Source organism: Hippoglossus stenolepis, chromosome 1 (genome assembly GCF_022539355.2).
Source record: "Hippoglossus stenolepis isolate QCI-W04-F060 chromosome 1, HSTE1.2, whole genome shotgun sequence".
In the NCBI taxonomy this organism is placed as follows: domain Eukaryota; kingdom Metazoa; phylum Chordata; class Actinopteri; order Pleuronectiformes; family Pleuronectidae; genus Hippoglossus; species Hippoglossus stenolepis.
Genome location: NC_061483.1, coordinates 15,704,960 through 15,722,673, shown reverse-complemented (window position 1 = coordinate 15,722,673; position 17,714 = coordinate 15,704,960). Strand labels below are relative to the sequence as shown.

At 39.9% G+C, this 17,714-nt stretch overlaps 1 protein-coding gene across 1 annotated transcript; it reads right to left on the bottom strand.

Moving 5' to 3' along the window:
- Positions 1-4,066: 4,066 nt before the first annotated feature.
- LOC118112878 (calretinin) lies at positions 4,067-17,033 on the bottom strand (the record flags this gene model as incomplete). Its single annotated transcript, XM_035162426.2, is given in 12 exon segments — positions 4,067-4,646; positions 4,816-4,887; positions 5,554-5,607; positions 6,385-6,424; positions 6,530-6,585; positions 7,229-7,306; positions 7,709-7,765; positions 8,807-8,887; positions 9,036-9,125; positions 9,699-9,775; positions 16,702-16,990; positions 16,992-17,033. Coding segments are annotated over 12 exon segments (1,053 nt in total), but the record flags the coding sequence as incomplete, so codon positions are not given.
- Positions 17,034-17,714: the final 681 nt, after the last annotated feature.

The window sequence follows — 17,714 nt, the reverse complement described above, 5'->3', positions numbered from 1 at the left end:
TTTAATGACAATTAAAAATAACTGTCACTGATTAACTTTCTGTCTGAGTACTGTTACCTCCATCCTTCCACCAGATGGTGGCCTTCTCCACATTTCACTGCACAAATCTCACCACACTCACTGCTTCTTGCGCAGCAGCTACAATTTTACTTAAAAATGAGGTGAAGAATGAGAATTTGTTTTGGACACATGGTGGTAAACCAACCTTAAAACATTGCAATTACAGAAATAGTCTCAGCCACTTAAAATGTGGATCACTTTGTTATAATATAAAATATTCCTCTATATTTCTCTTCACCCAATCTCGCAGCATAATACTCAAGTGTGCTTTTTTTTCTCTGATCCTCAGGTCATACTGTAACATGTGCCATATTAAGGGAAGATGCCAGGCTGGCTTTCACGTTCTGTGTTGTCAGTTTGTGTGAACAGCAGCTTCACTGTCACTCAGTCTGTGCAGAAGGATCCTCGAGGGACATGAGACGCTAGAGCCTGGAAGTGCATGAAACAGTTCCCTGCAACTGTGCAAACAACAACTGGCACACAGGACGGGAAGTGTTTTGGGCTTGTATGTGAGGCTGCAAGTGTGTGGTGCAGATAGAGAATGGATATTTCCAACATACCCATCATGTCAGAGAGAACCCAGCAACACATCCAGTGTTCTAAAATAGCCATTTATCCACATTCTCTATTGCTTATTCATTTGCAGTGTGCACGGTTTTCACTTTTGTTTCCTTATTAGTAAAGGTTGTAGCTGTAGGTTTGTAACACAGTATATGCATGTCCTTGTATAAAATAGTTTTTTTCTAAAGGTTTATTATGTACTTGCAAATCATGACCTCAAAACTGAACTAAAATCATTCTACACTGTCCTCAAAACACTTGATGGACACAAACTGACGACAGTTAAATCGACAGTTAAATATCTCATGATGAAGAGAAGTAGGAGCTGGAGGACGTGTGGAGCAAACAGCACGTAGCTGAAGGGAGCGTCAAGACGAAAGTGCAGCAGAGAAAGAATAATGGAAACCGATCAGAGAGAAGTGTCAGTGACTGTAATACTGACTGACGTTTCACAGCTTAGTTTAGCTTCTTATAAGCCCCATTGTACAGAATATATGAGCGTGCACAGTATCATTGTTGGTGTTTCCTATAAAATTGACTCCAAAACTTATTGAGTTTATTAAGTTTAAGCCTGTTTTTTTTTACGCATTTTATATTCTAACACATACAATTCAGCACATCTCCAGTCACTGCTGTGAGGTTACACTGCTGTGGTGATGGAATGATGTGAAGTATCAAGAACCAGAAACGAACCATTAGACACTAAGTCGTATTTCATATAATCACTTACAACAAGGCTGTGAGTCTAAACAAAAATAACTTTTAATTTGATTCAAGGGATTTGATTTGCATTCATTTCCAGTTTTGGTCTTTTGTGTGCTAATAGATTTCACAGGAAACAAAAGCAATAGGGAAAAAAGACAGAAGATTAAAACAATAATTCCATAACGACAAAGAAGCTGAAATAAAACATTAATAATTCATCAGGATCATATCTGAGGTACGGGGAAATCCTGAAATGTTTGTTAAACTCCCGTGGTTCAGCACTGCAGACCGGCTGCCCTGCAGTGTGTGTTTGTGTTTTATTACAGAGAACATCTGGTGCATGTGTTTGATTTTAACAGGAATAATAGATGCCCAGGAAACCAAATTAGTGCAAAGTTGTTGCAAGGGTGAATGTCTTCATAAATTGTGTTGTTTTTTGTTTCACATTGAGACTAATCTGCCGGTGAATGGTGTTTCCTTTTAAACTCAGCACACAGAGTTCTTATTTGGACTGGCCCCTTTCAAGTGGAGATTTTGATGTTTTATAGAGTAAAAGCACATATATTAGCAATAATATAACATTAACTTCTTTTATCGAGTGTTAAAAGTGTCCCAATGAGTCATGACAGTGTGACAATGATCAATGCACAATACTAGGACCCTGAAACTGATGCAGCTAAATGGACTGTATCCATCTTTAATTGTATTATGTATACCTGTACCTTTCTAACTGTGACATGTGAAAACATCTTTGATGAAAAAGACCCATACTGGCATCTGTACCTGTTGGGGACCGAATTAGAACACCTCTATTAGAACAAAGACAAAACTTACTGTCCCCAAGTCGACCTCAACGTGATCAGAGATCAGTCCCAATAACAGGAAACTCTTGTGGAGGTGTGTGCGGCCTTTAAGAACAATTACTTCTATGTTAATTCTCTAATGACATTTTTATGTAATTATGAGTTTGATCACACCTCAGGGACATTAAGCTGCACATAAGATCATAATTAATGTTTTACTTAGAGAAACACAGATGATTTATTAAGAATGATGAATTGTACTGTAACAATAGTATGAGCCCACATCTGTGTTAAGCTGAGCAGCAGCATTCTGTAACAACCAGAATCCCACGTTAATGTGGATTTTATATTTCATTCAGTGCTTAATTAGCGCTGCATTATGCTTCACGTATTCTTTTCCCCCCAAGAGTAAGATCCAAAAATATCCCTAATATTTTTAGAGATTTTCTAGGGCAACAGAAATTCCCTAAACAACATTCATATCTTTAAAAAAAAAGACAGCCGTGAAAATCTCCCATAGTCTTTATCAAACAAAGTAGGATGTGGTGAATAGGAGATAAAGATAATAACAACAAAAGACGAGCATCAAGGCATCTTTTGAGTCGTGTGCAAAAAAAACGATTGTTACCTCTGAATAGTTTCAGTGCAGTTGGAACCTCGGTGACATTTTAACAGTGAAACGGTGACGTCCATTGTCTAATATCTGGAAATGTGTGAGAATGTCGACACAATATCTGCCTTTAAATGAATAACAGTCACATGAAGAAGTAAAGGAAATGTGTCTACCATCCTCTGTGTGTGTGTGTGTGTGTGTGTGTGTGTGTGTGTGTGTGTGTGTGTGTGTGTGCGTTTGTGTTTGTGCACAGCTGTACACAGGGTAAATAACAGAGGGAATCTCATCTGTCTGTTTTGGTCTCTTGTCTCATTCTCTCCCAGAATGGGACTGATGTGTGTGAAGGAATCAGAGCGGATATAAGTCTCTTTTTCCTGCTCGTCAGCAGTTAACGGCTCAGCGCAGTGTTTCACTGTGTGCTCGTGTGTACGTGCGTGTGAGAATTTGTATGCCCACATGTGTAAAACACTGAGCATTGGGCATGAAGTGGTGAGCGCAGTATTGTTTTTGTGTATGACAGTTTGGGTGTGTGTGTATGTGTGTGTGTAGTTGCGATGTTGTGTGTGAGGGGGTGTGCTTTAAAAGATACTGAAGTAAATTAAACATGACAGAGCTGATGGTTAATTTATGGAAGGTGGACATAATGCTGAAATATGGGGGTGTGTGCACTGTGTCCTATAGAAAGATACAAAGTATACTATGACGTCATATTTTGGTCAATGGTGAACGTTAAACTAAAGATATGCTGTTATTAACACTTTATGAGGCAGACTCATTATAAAATATGCTTGTGGGATGAGGTGTTCAGGCTCAGATACATTTTTACGATACAGACACATTTCAATTATTTAACTGCAAATCATTGTTTGCCGAGTTGTATTTTTTCACGCTGCATTATGGCAGATTTGTAGAGTTGCAGTCCTTCTACTGTATTTTTGTTGTCCTTGGCCTCTCTGCGTGTCCCACTCTGCTCACTTCTTCTCAAAGTGCCACGGAGGCTTTTCCAGACTTTTCGCCTCCATGAAAAATGGAGCAGCACAAGCTTTTTCTACTGTTCTTTTTACCGGGAGATTAGAAAGTGAAGGTGGAGCACTCTCCAGAGAACGCTCTTGCTCTGGGCATCTGTACCGGAGCTTTAATCTTCACTGGAGCTGCACGATGCTCTGAGAGGGGAGGAAATACTTTTCTTTTATGCACCGCTGAGAGAAAACTCCAAACAAACCTTTCTCTGTAGCAACAGTGAAATTATCACCCTGATGTGTAGCAGAGCATCATTGAGATGGAGATACACCTTTTTCATGCAAGTGAATAAATGGGGCAAACATTGTCATGGTATATTTATTTATCTGTCAGTAATATCTTTAATAGAGCAGTTCAAGCCTCATCAAACTAATTAAGTCCATGTTAAATTTAATAGAAATAAATCAAATAAATACTACTGAACAAAAGTTTCCATTTTAAATTGGGCGGGAGAGGAAGATATATATATGACACGTATGCAAAAATACAAATACATATTCAAAACAAGTCAAATAAATAAATAAATACACAGTATATTCCTCTATGGCTATCTCACTATGCATGTAAAGGTAAAATCAAGAAACAACTCAGAGGGGTACAAAGCTAAAACAGCAGAGTCAGCAGAACACTTTGTGCTTTCAGGAGCACTCTAAGTGGTGAAGCGAGGTTAGAGGTCACACATGCACCAGGTTACATCAGGAGGTAGGAAGGAGGAGGCGATGATGAGGGGTGGTGGAGGGGGGGCAGCAGGTTCCTAGGCAGGGAGGTCACAGCTCAGAGTCCCTACAGAGGACGATCTCCAGCTCGGCACGGTACAGCTTCCCTCCGTCGGACAGAGCCATGATGCTCTTCTTGTACCCGCCGATTCCTGTTGACCCCACGTCCTGCACACATGCGAACGGCGTAGGTTAGAAAAGTCACAGTCGGTTGGGAACAAAGTTTGGTCTGGTACAGAGGCCATGTACTGCAGGCAGCTACTCTATCTCAGCTCTATATTTGGCAAGAAGAACAGAAACCTGAACTGATCAATCAATAGGGTAAACTCTTCATTACCATTTTGTTCTTGTCACAGAGGTCCTTCAGCAGAGCATCCAGCTCCTGCTCGTCGATATATCCATTACCGTCCTGGAGAGAGAGAGAGAGAGGGCAATGGTGCTCTGAATTATACAGGCGAAACTGGTTTTCTTTAAAGGGTCAGTGTGTAAGATTAAGGTGGCAGAAATTGAATATAAAATAATCCAAACATATAAATAAAAATAAACATGTAAACAATCCATCCTGAAGGGAACATGAATATTCATCCATTTGTTTGAATGCTTATTGTTTGAGGAGGGGGGGGGGATGATTGGGCGAGAGGTGGGAAATCTAAATATATAAGTATTATAAAGCCAAAATATCACAAATAAATCCTTGTGTGTTGTCAGGCTTATGTCAGTAGTGAAGTGTAGTTTCTACTGAAGTGTAGAAATGTGGAATTTTCTGTAGTTCGATCGAGCTTTAGTCCAGTTTGATCTCAACATCTATTTGATGGATCGCCATTCAATTTTCTAAAGACATTTACGGTCCCCAGAGGATGAATCCTGATTTAGAGAGTTTTCCTTTGACACCATGAAATTTACAGAAGATATTTAATGTCAATTGTAACCATGATGACTGATGTGAGCATTTAGCCTCAGCCTCACAGAGCCACTGGCATGAGACTCCTGTGTATGTTCTGTACCTTAGAACAACGCACTCACGTAGACATGTGCACAATGCATTACAAATACCACACAGAAATGCACTTTTCACCTTGTCATAGAAGGCGAAGAGGGAGTCAAATTCTTTAACCGTGAGCCTGATGCCCTGTGAGACAGAGAGAGGGAGAGAGAGTGGTGAAAATTGTTAGAAACTGATGGATATTTTTAGAGAGCAGTAAAAGCCCCATCAGATCCAGAAGAGATATTAATCCATGGAGATTATGATAACTGGGACTAGAGTTGAGTTAATCCCGATCAGACAGACTAATCCTCTGTCAGAAAGGAATTGTTGATCTGCTCCACCGAGCCAGCGTGTACATATGGCAACATTCATGACAAATGCATGTGGGAGATCTATGTAAATTAACATTGTCACTGTGCTACAAATAGTGAAGTTTAAAGCTTTGAAACGATGGCTACTGTGCATTAATGCAATAATGTCAAGATAAGAAAATACAGCAATGTACATGGAAATGTGCAGTAAATTGTTTTTATTTTTAGATGCAAATTTAAGTCCTGGATAAAAATAAACAGGACTTAAATGTGAATAATTTGACTCTTAACATAACGTAAACATAAAAGCTGTTGATTTACATTGGATTCCATCGTGTTGTGAAAGAATTGTCATACTATAATATTTAATTCCTTAAGGACTTAACACAAGTAAACACACATTTGTGTCAGTGCCCCATATGTTCGTTCAGTACTTTGATGACAAATAATCCTCTTGCACGGAATCCAATAATGTTGAATTGTGCTATTGTAAATCTCCTCTGTTGTCTGACATTTGTAGATCAGAGGAATGACACTTGAAATCTGACCAAAACAAATATTCCCATGATTCCTTGTTGAGCTCAAGGAGGAACAGAAGGTATAAACTTACCTGGAACTTCAGCAGGAAATTTTCCTGCACCGGCAAGAGCCTGTGGTAAAACAAAGAGACAAGATTGATGTTTTAACCGTCCTTTGAAGAAAGAAAAAAACTAGATTTATAAATAGAGGAGTAAATACAACAAAGTTACGCTCACCTTGCCATCTCAGAGAGGCCCAGCTTACCATCGCCATTCAGATCAAACATCCTTAGCTGCACAGAAAGAGGATTAACATGGAATTTATCTGGGAATCTGTAACTAAATATGATCATGTGCTGCACGGACTAACACATTAAACACATCCATTCAAGTCAGATTAAAAAGCAGCGGTTCAGTGTGTTCAGTCGGCAGATGGATGGGAAGTGATATCTCGTGTATTGTGATATCTCGTGTGCACAATATACTTACAATACGTGTAAGTGTATTGTGTATTAGAATGTGGGTGTTATGGAGTCTGAGTGATATTAAAATTAATGATTTAATTTACGGCGCAGAAGTGATGTGTTGCAGCCAAGTGATGAAGTTTGAACATATGAAGACGAAGGCAGAGCGCAGACAGAAATGTCCTGGTTAATTCTTTGAATTTGAATGATGTCAGAGTCTGCATGTCTCATCCCAGCAGCTGAAGTTAAAGTTTCAAACACAACACAGTATAATGTACATGTAATATAATATACTTCATCTCTGGGTGGTAATGAAGTTGTCACTCTAAAGTTTATATGAATATTGATCAACTCAGAGGAAATGTTGGATTTCATGAAAAGTTTTTGCTTGTAAAGTCTTGAGTCATGATTTTTGCCAAAGCAGAGAGAAGACAAACACAAAAAAACGTATTCAGCGTCTGACGATGCTCACGATTGTCTGCGTGTACTCCTTGAGCTTCTTGTCGTCGTAGCTTCTGTTGGCCTTCTTCAGCAGGTCTGACAGGAAACCCTGAGGAGAGAGAAACGCCACGGTCAGAAAGTGAATGGTGTTGATCTCTATACATGAACTTAGGGTGTAAAAGAAAGTGAAGTATTTTCTTTTCAAGGAGTAGAACTTTCCGAGCGTTACGCACTTGTGCAGGTTCAGTAGCACCACAGCACCAGTTACATAGGCTATTTATACATATCATAATAACAAATGTGTCAGATATCAGCATCTTTATACAAATTGAATTATTAAGGTTTTATTTTATGTCACATATGACACAAACAGAGAATGATGGTCAGACTGAAGAGCAGTGAGAGTCCAGCCTTCAGCAGATATCTCAGTCTACTTGTGTCAGAGCAGCCGTGTTTTCACCGACTCTACATGAAATCACTTCATTGCAGACTTTGATTCATCGTGTTTTACCTTCAGCTCGTTTGATTCGATGTATCCACTGCGGTCGGTGTCATACCTCCTCCAGGCCTGCAGGACAAGAGTGATGCTGTTACGCAAGCTTTCAGGAGAAAAGGGTCTGCTTCAACCACAATGACAAATGAGAAACACACACTGGACTTTACAAAAGACCGATCTTCTCTAATTCAAAGCAGGACAAAGACCTTCGTAAAGAGAAACGATGGTGTCATCTGACATTGTGTAAATATAGAATTAGTCAAAGTCCTCATCAAAGATGGATACCTACTCCAGCACTTACTGCCTTTCCCCTGCAGAAAGCTGTGTTCCATTCATAATGTATAGCAGTCTGAGAATAGCTTTAACACAGAGAGCAGCATCCAACCACTGGAAACCCTCCTCAGCCCCACTACACCAAATGTGTGTGTGGGTGTGTGTGTGTGTGTTACCTTCAATCCCAGTGGTGATGTTCAATCATCATCAGTGTTTTCTCTTTAATTATCTCAACGTGTGCAACTGAAGATAGAAGTCGTTCTTTATGGTTTTCAAGAATGATTCAGAAGTTCAGGTCAAATATGGTGGGAGTTTTTTGTTGGTGAGATATCAGTGTAAAACATTGAGTGTGAGTTCATTTCTTTACTAAGTTTAGTATTTAGACGCTTTTCTGGTTAAAACTGAGGTTTTAATTCAAATCGTTCATCACTGACACACTCATTCATGGATTTGAACTTGAATTTGAGTTTAAGTCAGAATTTTTTCTTTCAGCTGTTCATCAGAACACATGGAGAGAATCTAAACATGTGATATCTTCATACTGTTAGAGTCTCTGACATCGTGCCGTTTCTATAAATGAACAACCTACAGCTGTACTCGACTGTTTCCAAACGAAACAAATACCAGGGAAACAGGAAACTGTTATGGCTGTGATAACTTGAGGCATTTTGTGGGACTCGGATTCTTTACCATTACTAAACTGAAGATGAGGGTGAGAACTTAATTGGCAGAGAAGATCTAACATAGTACAGAGAGTTAAGAGTTGTATATTTAGAACTTGTGATGCATAAATGAGGTGTCACAGTTATTATATGCACATGTGAATAAACACAAACTTACAGCCATGAATTGAGTGCTGGATCCCACAAACTCTCTGAAGCAGAGCAGGAAGTTTTCCTCCGTGGGCAGAATCTGAGCCAGCTACACAGAGGAAGATCAAGACACAATTTTAAATCAAGGCATTATTTAAATAGTGGCTGTATTTTTAAGATGACTTTTTGGCATTGACTACTTTACTGGATAGATTCACAGTGATGATACGTAAGTTATGTATTTAATTCCTTCTCACCTCGGACATTTCAATCCTCCCATCAGCATTCTTGTCAAAATTGGCCATGAACTCCTTCATCTGTTCTTTGAACGCAGCATTTGAAGGATCCTGCAAGTTCATCACATCACAATTCAAAGACACTTCAGATAACACAGTCTATAATTTAAATACTTTCATTTAAATACTATATATTCCAGACAAATATATTTTAAAACATATAATAAAGATTACATTTACTGGCTATCATAATTTACAATAGTAACTCACTTTTTATATTTTATATTTAATATAATCTCACCAAAGTAATAATAATAATAACTTTAAACAGCACTTTCTTCAATGCTACAATGTGGTTTACAAAAGAGTGGTTTACAAAAGAGAAATAAAACCAGACAGGCAGACAAAATGAGAATAAGATAAGGAACACAACAGCCAATAAAATAGACACACAATAAAAAGATCAAATTTTAAAAAAGTATTGGTATTGCAATTTTGAAGTATAATATAGAAAATTGTGATCAATGTATTTTTCTGTTATTCTTTAAATGGTTTAATGAAGGCAGACTGATCAATCTGTAGTGAAAGTCAAACAGACAGAGACTCTATATCCACTCATGTCACCTACACGAGTCACTTTGTGTGACTCTGACTGTTCTATTCTCTGTGAGGTGCTTCGCTCACCACGCCTGGTCCTCGTCTCGCAGACTCCAGCTCTTTGAAGAAGTTCTCCAGCTCCTTCCCTTCGATGTAACCATTTCCTGCGGAGCAGCAGAGGGGCTAGATTAGTTTGGCACAAATTATGTTATGAAGCTTTTAAGTTGTCTGAAACTTTGTTGACTGTTCAGAGGTTTGATTAAAAAGATTTGGATGAAAGATTAAAGGTCACATGGAGGCGGGGGGTCCCTTCGTTTTGAAACCGTCGCCAAACCTTGAATGTTAAGCCCAGTCTCAAGTTCGGTTTGATTGAACCAGAACGCTCCCAGAACCCCTCGGTTGGATTGTATCCAGGGTGCGTCTGTGGTTACGGCTGTGCCTCAATCAGCTTGAGTACTTACTGTAGCTAGTTTATAGCCCTGAAGTTTGTGTTGAAGGCCAAAACTATTCTGAGAAATTCACATCCTGAGGGAAGTCTGGAGCACAATAACTCCAAGATTAACACGTTATGTCATCTCTACACGACTCAAAACTTTAAATTGAAAACCTCCGCTTTCCTATATATTCACATTTGTATAACTTTTGCCAAATTGGTATTTACGTAGCTGTGGAGAGATTGTGAAGATAGAGAGACGTGCAGCAGCAGAAGAGAAAACACCAGACTGGAATCAGTGTAGATTGGGTGTTGGCGGATTAGTGTTTTCTGGCGGTGGGCATTCAGACTGATTCTCACTGTGTCTGGATTTGTCCTTCTCCTGACAGTCACAGCACCAGGGATGATTCATTATAATAATTTACATTTTTTCCCCTGCAAAGTAACAGGGTAAAATACAGGACATTGTCTTTTTAATCATAGGAATGAGTCCCATCTGTCTGCGGCCCGAGCGAGGATCGGAGGGGTTTGTGCCTTCTAACGAGCAAAAACAAACATCAATAAAATTGTTATTTCAATTCAGAATAAAACACAGATGCACAGAATAAAGTGCAGAGATTCACCCCGCTCCCCGCTTCATCTCTTAATCTCTGATCCTCTCATCTCCTTTCCTTTCTGATCATTTTCTCCCTCACCTCCCCCCATCCCCATCCTTCATCCTCCCCGTGCTTCATTTACACATTGTATTTGATAGGTGCTGCGTGTCGCCATCTGTGCTCGGTCGAGTCGACGTTTCAGACAACACAAACTACCTCAGGGACACAGAGCTCCAGGTGCGGATACGAAGTACGCAGACACAACAAAGCCTCATAGTAACCTGAGGTTCAACTTGACTTGTATTATTCAAAACTGATAATAATTATAATTGTTAATAATATTATTTCTTTGATAAACCCGATAATAAACAACACCAGTGTACTTATACATATATTATAAATGTTGTACTTCACACTGAAGTCTAAGATCAGTAATGACATCTACAAAAAAATTCAAGGGTGTCGAAAATCTCATTGGTTTAGTCTTAAACGTACAACATGCAACTTCGTCCACTAGGGGTCTCTCAATCAAAACATTAACAAATGACCTATCTTGATGATTTCGTAAAGCCATTTGCCATTGCTCATAAAAATCTTCCTGAATCTTCGCGACTCAGGTACAGACCACATTCATAGATGATGTAATTTATCAAAGTTTTGTTTAATTTCAGCAAACGGCAATGAATAATCTTGATCCATTACAAGTGACCAATACAAACAGTGGAAGGGAAAACCAGTCAACTGGCAAACTGGCACAGTGCGTTTGTTCGGAAGTTGCAGCAGAGACGGACAAATCCACGGGTAAAACAGATATGATGCAATTAAAAGGCGACCAAAATGAAACGTCCTGTTACCGTGAATAAAAACTTGGATATCTGCAATTTGAGTTTAAACATTATTGGAAAAATTTGGGATAATGTAAGTACACAGGTCAACAAAATATTTAACATAATTCTAGTCTTTTTTTTCATGTACATAAATTAAGAAATAAGATGAAATGAACAACTAGAATCTGCTCTGACTGATTATCTTTCTCTTACAGCACCTACAGTGCAGAGATCAACACATGTCAAGATAGTTCACTCAGAGCCAAATATGTCAAGCTCATAGTGGGACTAAAGTAAAAGCCTGGGGATCAGTCAAGTCAGTAGGATTGATCCTCTGGGGACCATGAATGCAAGAGTAAGAGTAAAAACTTCCATGAGAATCCATCCATTATTTGTTGAGTTATTTCAGTCAACATTTCCATCTGTGGAGCAACACTAAAATGATTAAATATTCTAGTAAATTATTCATCTGGGCCTTCATTTTTATGAGATGACTATTAAACTCTCATTACTTCCAAACGATTTTTATAAATTTACCAGCAAACGTCCACAGAGAGATTTTTTTCCTTTTTTCTACTTAGTGACCACTGAGGCGCTCAGCAGCGCTCGCTCTGTGCCGCCTCCTCCTTTTTGCTTCCTCCTTGCTTGGCTGGCTCAGCTGGGTGGGCAGAGTGCGGCAAAGTGGTGTGATCAAGTGTGACAAAAATGCATGTCAGAAATGGCGCATACACAAGAATGCATGTGGCATTTCCATTTCCCTGAAATGTCAAAATAATGATGGTCACTTCCAACGCATTATGTACCTGCAGTGCAGATAACTAGAGGCCACATGGCAGAACAATGAATCTTGCTCTGAGTGGCCCAGAATAAACTCCAGTTGACTCTCAATTCTCACTTTGTACTTTTACAGAACAGTCTTCATGAAATGTTGTAAAACCAGAGGTGATGTCCTACTTTTTTATTTTGATGTAATAGATATTCTTTCTTCTGCAAGTTAGTCTCAACAGATTAATTAATAGCCTTCATTAAATTAAAAAACCTTTTCACCATACTGATGACATTTCCAGTGTCTCTGGTAGAGTCTATTAGCTAATTGTATACACACTGTGACGGAAACAGGTGATTAAAGCTGCACACAGTATCTCAGGGGGAGAAGAACAAATAGCAAGTGAAAAGTATGACTGTGTTAAATTCCCCTGGCTTGTCATAAAGCCCACATAAGCAACTGTGTTCTCACTTCATTGGGACTCACTGCCAGAGTTTAGCTGCTGCACAAATCTCAGCTGCCACATGGAGCGAACCACTGCACATTGAGCAGATGTAGCTCTCTCTCTCTCTCTCTCTCTCTCTCTCTCTCTCTCTCTCTCTCTCTCTCTCCCAAAACTCTGAGGATCACAACTGCCCATCGCTCGATGGAAATCCAGCTGCCTCAAAACAACAAGATCCTTTTAAGCATGTTTCATTCGTTGTATTCAGTCAAGCATGCTGTGAACTTTATCTTTTTTCTGTTGGCCCCAGTTCTCACTGCAGCCAGTAGGAGGCCCAGTCCAGTCGGGCGCTGCTGTTCTGCAGCTGTGGTCAGCCTGTTGCTGCCAACGATAGATTTTTAAATTGACGATTTCATGTTTACTTGTGTGTCTACTTGAAGTGAGGCCATTTCTGCCATCACTTCCGAGGTTCTGTTCCTCTGAATCAGTCAGTTTCCATTTTAAAGTCTTCTACAATACAAATGACTAACAGTCACTCTCTCTGGCTGAGTGGTAATGAGGTGTCTTGTTTCATCATAGACTTTAGATAAAGATGGAGGAAATGACTGCTCCCAAAAGTGAAGCCAAAGTGTCTCAATCGCCACCTGGTGGCTGGCTGCAGCAAAGGTTATAAATCCTTCCTCCTCCATGTTAGTGGATGGGACAAGGGGCCAAATTGAAAAGAGGAAGTGCATGTCCACATTTTTTCTCAAAGATGGTTTCTGTCATTTTTTTATAGATCTGATGTTTTTTCAAGTGTAAGTTAGTTTGGTTATTTGATGCAATGAAATCATAGTGACTCATCATGATTGACAGCTGAGTTTGATTTCTGGATGGTGGGAGGAAGTGACACGTCAGACAGACCCTAATGGTTTATGTTTTACATTTACCTTTAACCATTTGGGAGAAGCTTTTATCCAAAGTGACTTACAACTGAGGGACAACCCAAAAGATTAAGGTCAGTAGAAGACGTTGAACAAAGAGCTAAATCTGCTCACTAAGTACTACATGTAGGAGATCAGGTGAAGAAGTGCACTGAAGTAAGTGCAAGTTAGAGGAGGTTCCTGAAGATAGAGTGGGACGCTCCTGCTCCGATCGCATTTGGTAGCTTGTTCCACCATCAAGGAATTTCAGCAAGAACAATCTGGACTGTGGCTGTCTTGTGTGCAGGGATGGAAATGAAAGATGACGTTGGTTGGAGGAGCGCAGAGGCTGATGACAGCAGACATTAAATCATTTTATCGCTCTTAGGAGGGAGGTTTTAGTGTTTTTCACCAGTTGTGGGCCCAAGAAGCATTTTTGTCACTGACGCAAAATTCACCTCACAATTCATCATCTAAGTGAGGAAGTGATTGGTTTGGGGGTTTTTTTCACCCTCATTACAATTAGCCTGATGCTGCAGCAAAAACACAAACTTCTGCAGAGGGGCTGCTTGAAGACTGTGGTTTATAAGAATGGTCCAGGTGGGAAAAGTTCTGGATCAATAAGCCAGCTGGTGATTTACACTCTCTCTGGATTTATAGTTTAATCAATATCCGCTGAATGCTCTGATGAACCCTGCAATCCAATGAAGAAATGACCTCGTCACATATCAAGACAAACATGTAACTGGTTTAAGATGTTGTATTAGAAAGTGTGTGTCCCCTGAAGTGACAGTTGAATAGTCAACATGTCCTCCAGACTATACAACAAGAGGGCGATTTATCATTGCCCTCTATATTGTTTCTGATCTATCACCTCACGACAACATTGTTTATGAGGGGCCGTTCAAAACTGTCGCAACTGTTGCAAAAATGACGAATGTGATCATCTTCATATCTATCACCGCTGTGGTCGAGGTTAAGAACTGGATGCGTTGGCACAAAAATGACTCAAAACATCGTTGTCATGGTTAAAACATGTTGACGTTGACACAGGTGGAAGGAAACTGTGGTTTGCAGTGCTGCTGTGTTGTGGCAGCAGGGATAAGTAGTTTTGCAGTAATAGATATATGGGATCCTACAATCCTGTTTGATGAAAATGCACAGTGAGTTTACAGGACAGTGTTTTGAAGGGGTTTAACAGTAAAGGTCAAAGCTGTCTCTCTTAATGGCTGGAGAAAATAATCCTTCAGTTGAAATTGGATCATAAAAAAGTCACAACCGCTGAAGTGGCTCGTACTGAGACAGTGGATGACGTATAATGACTTCAAGGCTGTGTGCATTGTAATTAACTACATCTATTGACTACTGACCCTCAGTACATTTTGAAGTCCCTTCATACTACTTCTACTTCACTAGATTCACTACACTGATTTGACAGATAGAGTCACTCTACGGATTAGGATTTAACATGTGGTTAATAACTCGGCTTTAATCACATTAATAAAATATGATGTGTTATTAGGGTTGTCAGTGACGGTTATTTTCATCATTAATCTGATTACTCAGTTGATTGTTTTCTCAAGAGGCTGGTACATAAAGTCTGAGAAAATTAACTAAAGTAGACAATTTCCAAAGAAGAAATCACTATATTTGTATTTTTCGTCCAACCAACAATTGAAATATTCTGTTAATGTTCTTTTAATTAGGACAATATAAAAATATAAAAATTGTATATATTTCAATGTAGGGAACTGGAAAAAAACCATTTCGAGCATTTTTACTTAATATAATAATCGATCAACTACCTGATAAACTGACCAATCATTTCAGCTCAAGGTAACCAAGTAACCAATGGCATTAAAAACAGACCAGTTCAGCTCCACCCCCAAACCAACAGTAAATGGCTGCAGCTTATATAGGTTAATGCACCAGTAATTACAATCCATAAACGAACAACCACACGTGCTCCACCTACACCCCTTTTACTTTTTATGCTTTAATTGCATTTGTTATTATCAGTCATATATTTTTACTGGATTAAACGTTGGAGCATGTTCATATACCATGATATTGCAAGTTGTAAAGGATCTTCAAACACACACACACACACACACACACACACACACACACACACACACACACACACACACACACACACACACGCGTCTCTCTATAGTTGTGAGGACACCCATTGACAGAATGCATTCCCTAGCCCCTCACCCTAAACTTCACCATCACAACTGAATGCTTAACCCTAACCTCTAACTCTAACTCTAACCCTGAAACCAAGTCTTAACCCTCAAACAGCCCATTGAATTTGTGAGGACCAGCCAAAATGTCCAAAACCCTCATAACTATAGATAGACACACACACACACACACACACTTCCAACCAGTTCATTCCCAGTAAGCTCTCAGATTCAGAAGCTCCTCCCAGCAAACACCCCTTCTTACTTTTTCTCTCTCACCCCTCCTCCCCTTTTTATCCCTCCCTCCCCCACCTCTCATTCTCACATATATTCGTACATACATGATTTTTACACGCACGCACGCACACACACACACACACACACACACACACACACACACACACACACACACACACACACATTATGTATATGAATCTCCTTCCAGTACAATGAAGAGACCTTGTCAAATATAGTTGACATTATTGTTTTTGAAATATGGTATTAATACATTTTGTTGTTCATACATTAGAAAGCACCCTGCCTGGATAATGCAATGTCCGATGGGACTTGACAATGCTGTGGGCTGTTTGATTACAGTCATGTCAATGAAGCCTCTTTGAATAAGAATTTTAAAGAATTTAAAATAATTGATAGGACCTTTAAGAACATTAAACTGTCATAAATGTCTGTTAGTTTTTTTTTACCACATTCGTATTACAAATTTAAGGGAAAAAACCGAAAACCAAACATAAAACAATTTCCTGTAGAGTTGGTATTCATTTGGATTAGCTGAGCGTCACTGGTTTATTATAATAAAGAAAGAAACATAGATTAAATTCTACCTGGAATTAAAAGCTGACTTTTCTTTTCATTAAATTAGATTTTTTTTACTAAATTCATTCATGAATGAGTGAATCCAGTTAATGAACACTGACCGTCTGCGTCGAAGTGTCTCCAGATGTCGATGAACTGCGCTGCGGTGAGCTCAGCCAGGTGCAGGTGTGGCGGCTGCTGGGCCTGAGTTGCCATCTCTTCTCTTTTTTTGTATTCTTCCTCCTTCAACTGACAGTTGGATGTAAACTTTTCAAGGCTCCTTGGTTCTGTGGGCAGCTCCTCCTCAGTCGGAGCTTTTAAACGCAGCCCCCCCTCCACCTCCTCTCCTCCCTCTCCACCATCCCTCCATCCCTGGCGTTTCTCCTGGCCACCACAAGGGGGCGCCGCCACCGTGCTGAGAGTCCGCAGGGAGCAACAACAGGAGACCAATTACAGGAGGAGGAGTGGGGTGCGGAGAGAGGGAGGCTCTCCTGGGTGTTTTCTTTGCCTGAGTTACCATTAAGTGCTGTCCAGGTTGCTGGTTTGATTGCAGCATCATTATACATCATCCAACCGTGCTGCTCCCACCAGGAGAAAATGACATCAAACTATTTCTCCTGCAGGGCCGGCTGACTTTGCTGGATCTTGTAGGATCTATGTCACCACTGGACTGTGAATTATCACATAAAGCATGAATACATTAAATGCAGCATCTACAGCATTCCAGCAGGAGAGAGTCAAAACAATAAAAAAAGTGCAGTGCTGTCCATGTCAGGCTCCAGTAAGGAACACATTTCCAGAGGCATATATCCATCAGGTGTCACTTACAGATGTGACTGCACCCTTCTCCACATTCCTTTGCCTTTACTTTCATCTCCTCCCTCCTTCAACCCTTCTACACCCTCCATCATTACTCCTGACCTGCGGAGGTGGGGGGAACACTCACTCTCCTTGGTCAATTGAGCCCATATTGGCAGCAGCAGCCGCCGCAGCAGCAGCAGCAGCAGCAAGGCTGTTGCATAGCCAGTAAATCACCAATACGCCTTTGTTCATGCTGCAGGATGAGCCACACACTCCTCCTATCTTTTTTTCTCATCTTATACTTTGGCGCACCTCCCTGTTCAGTTGGGTCCCC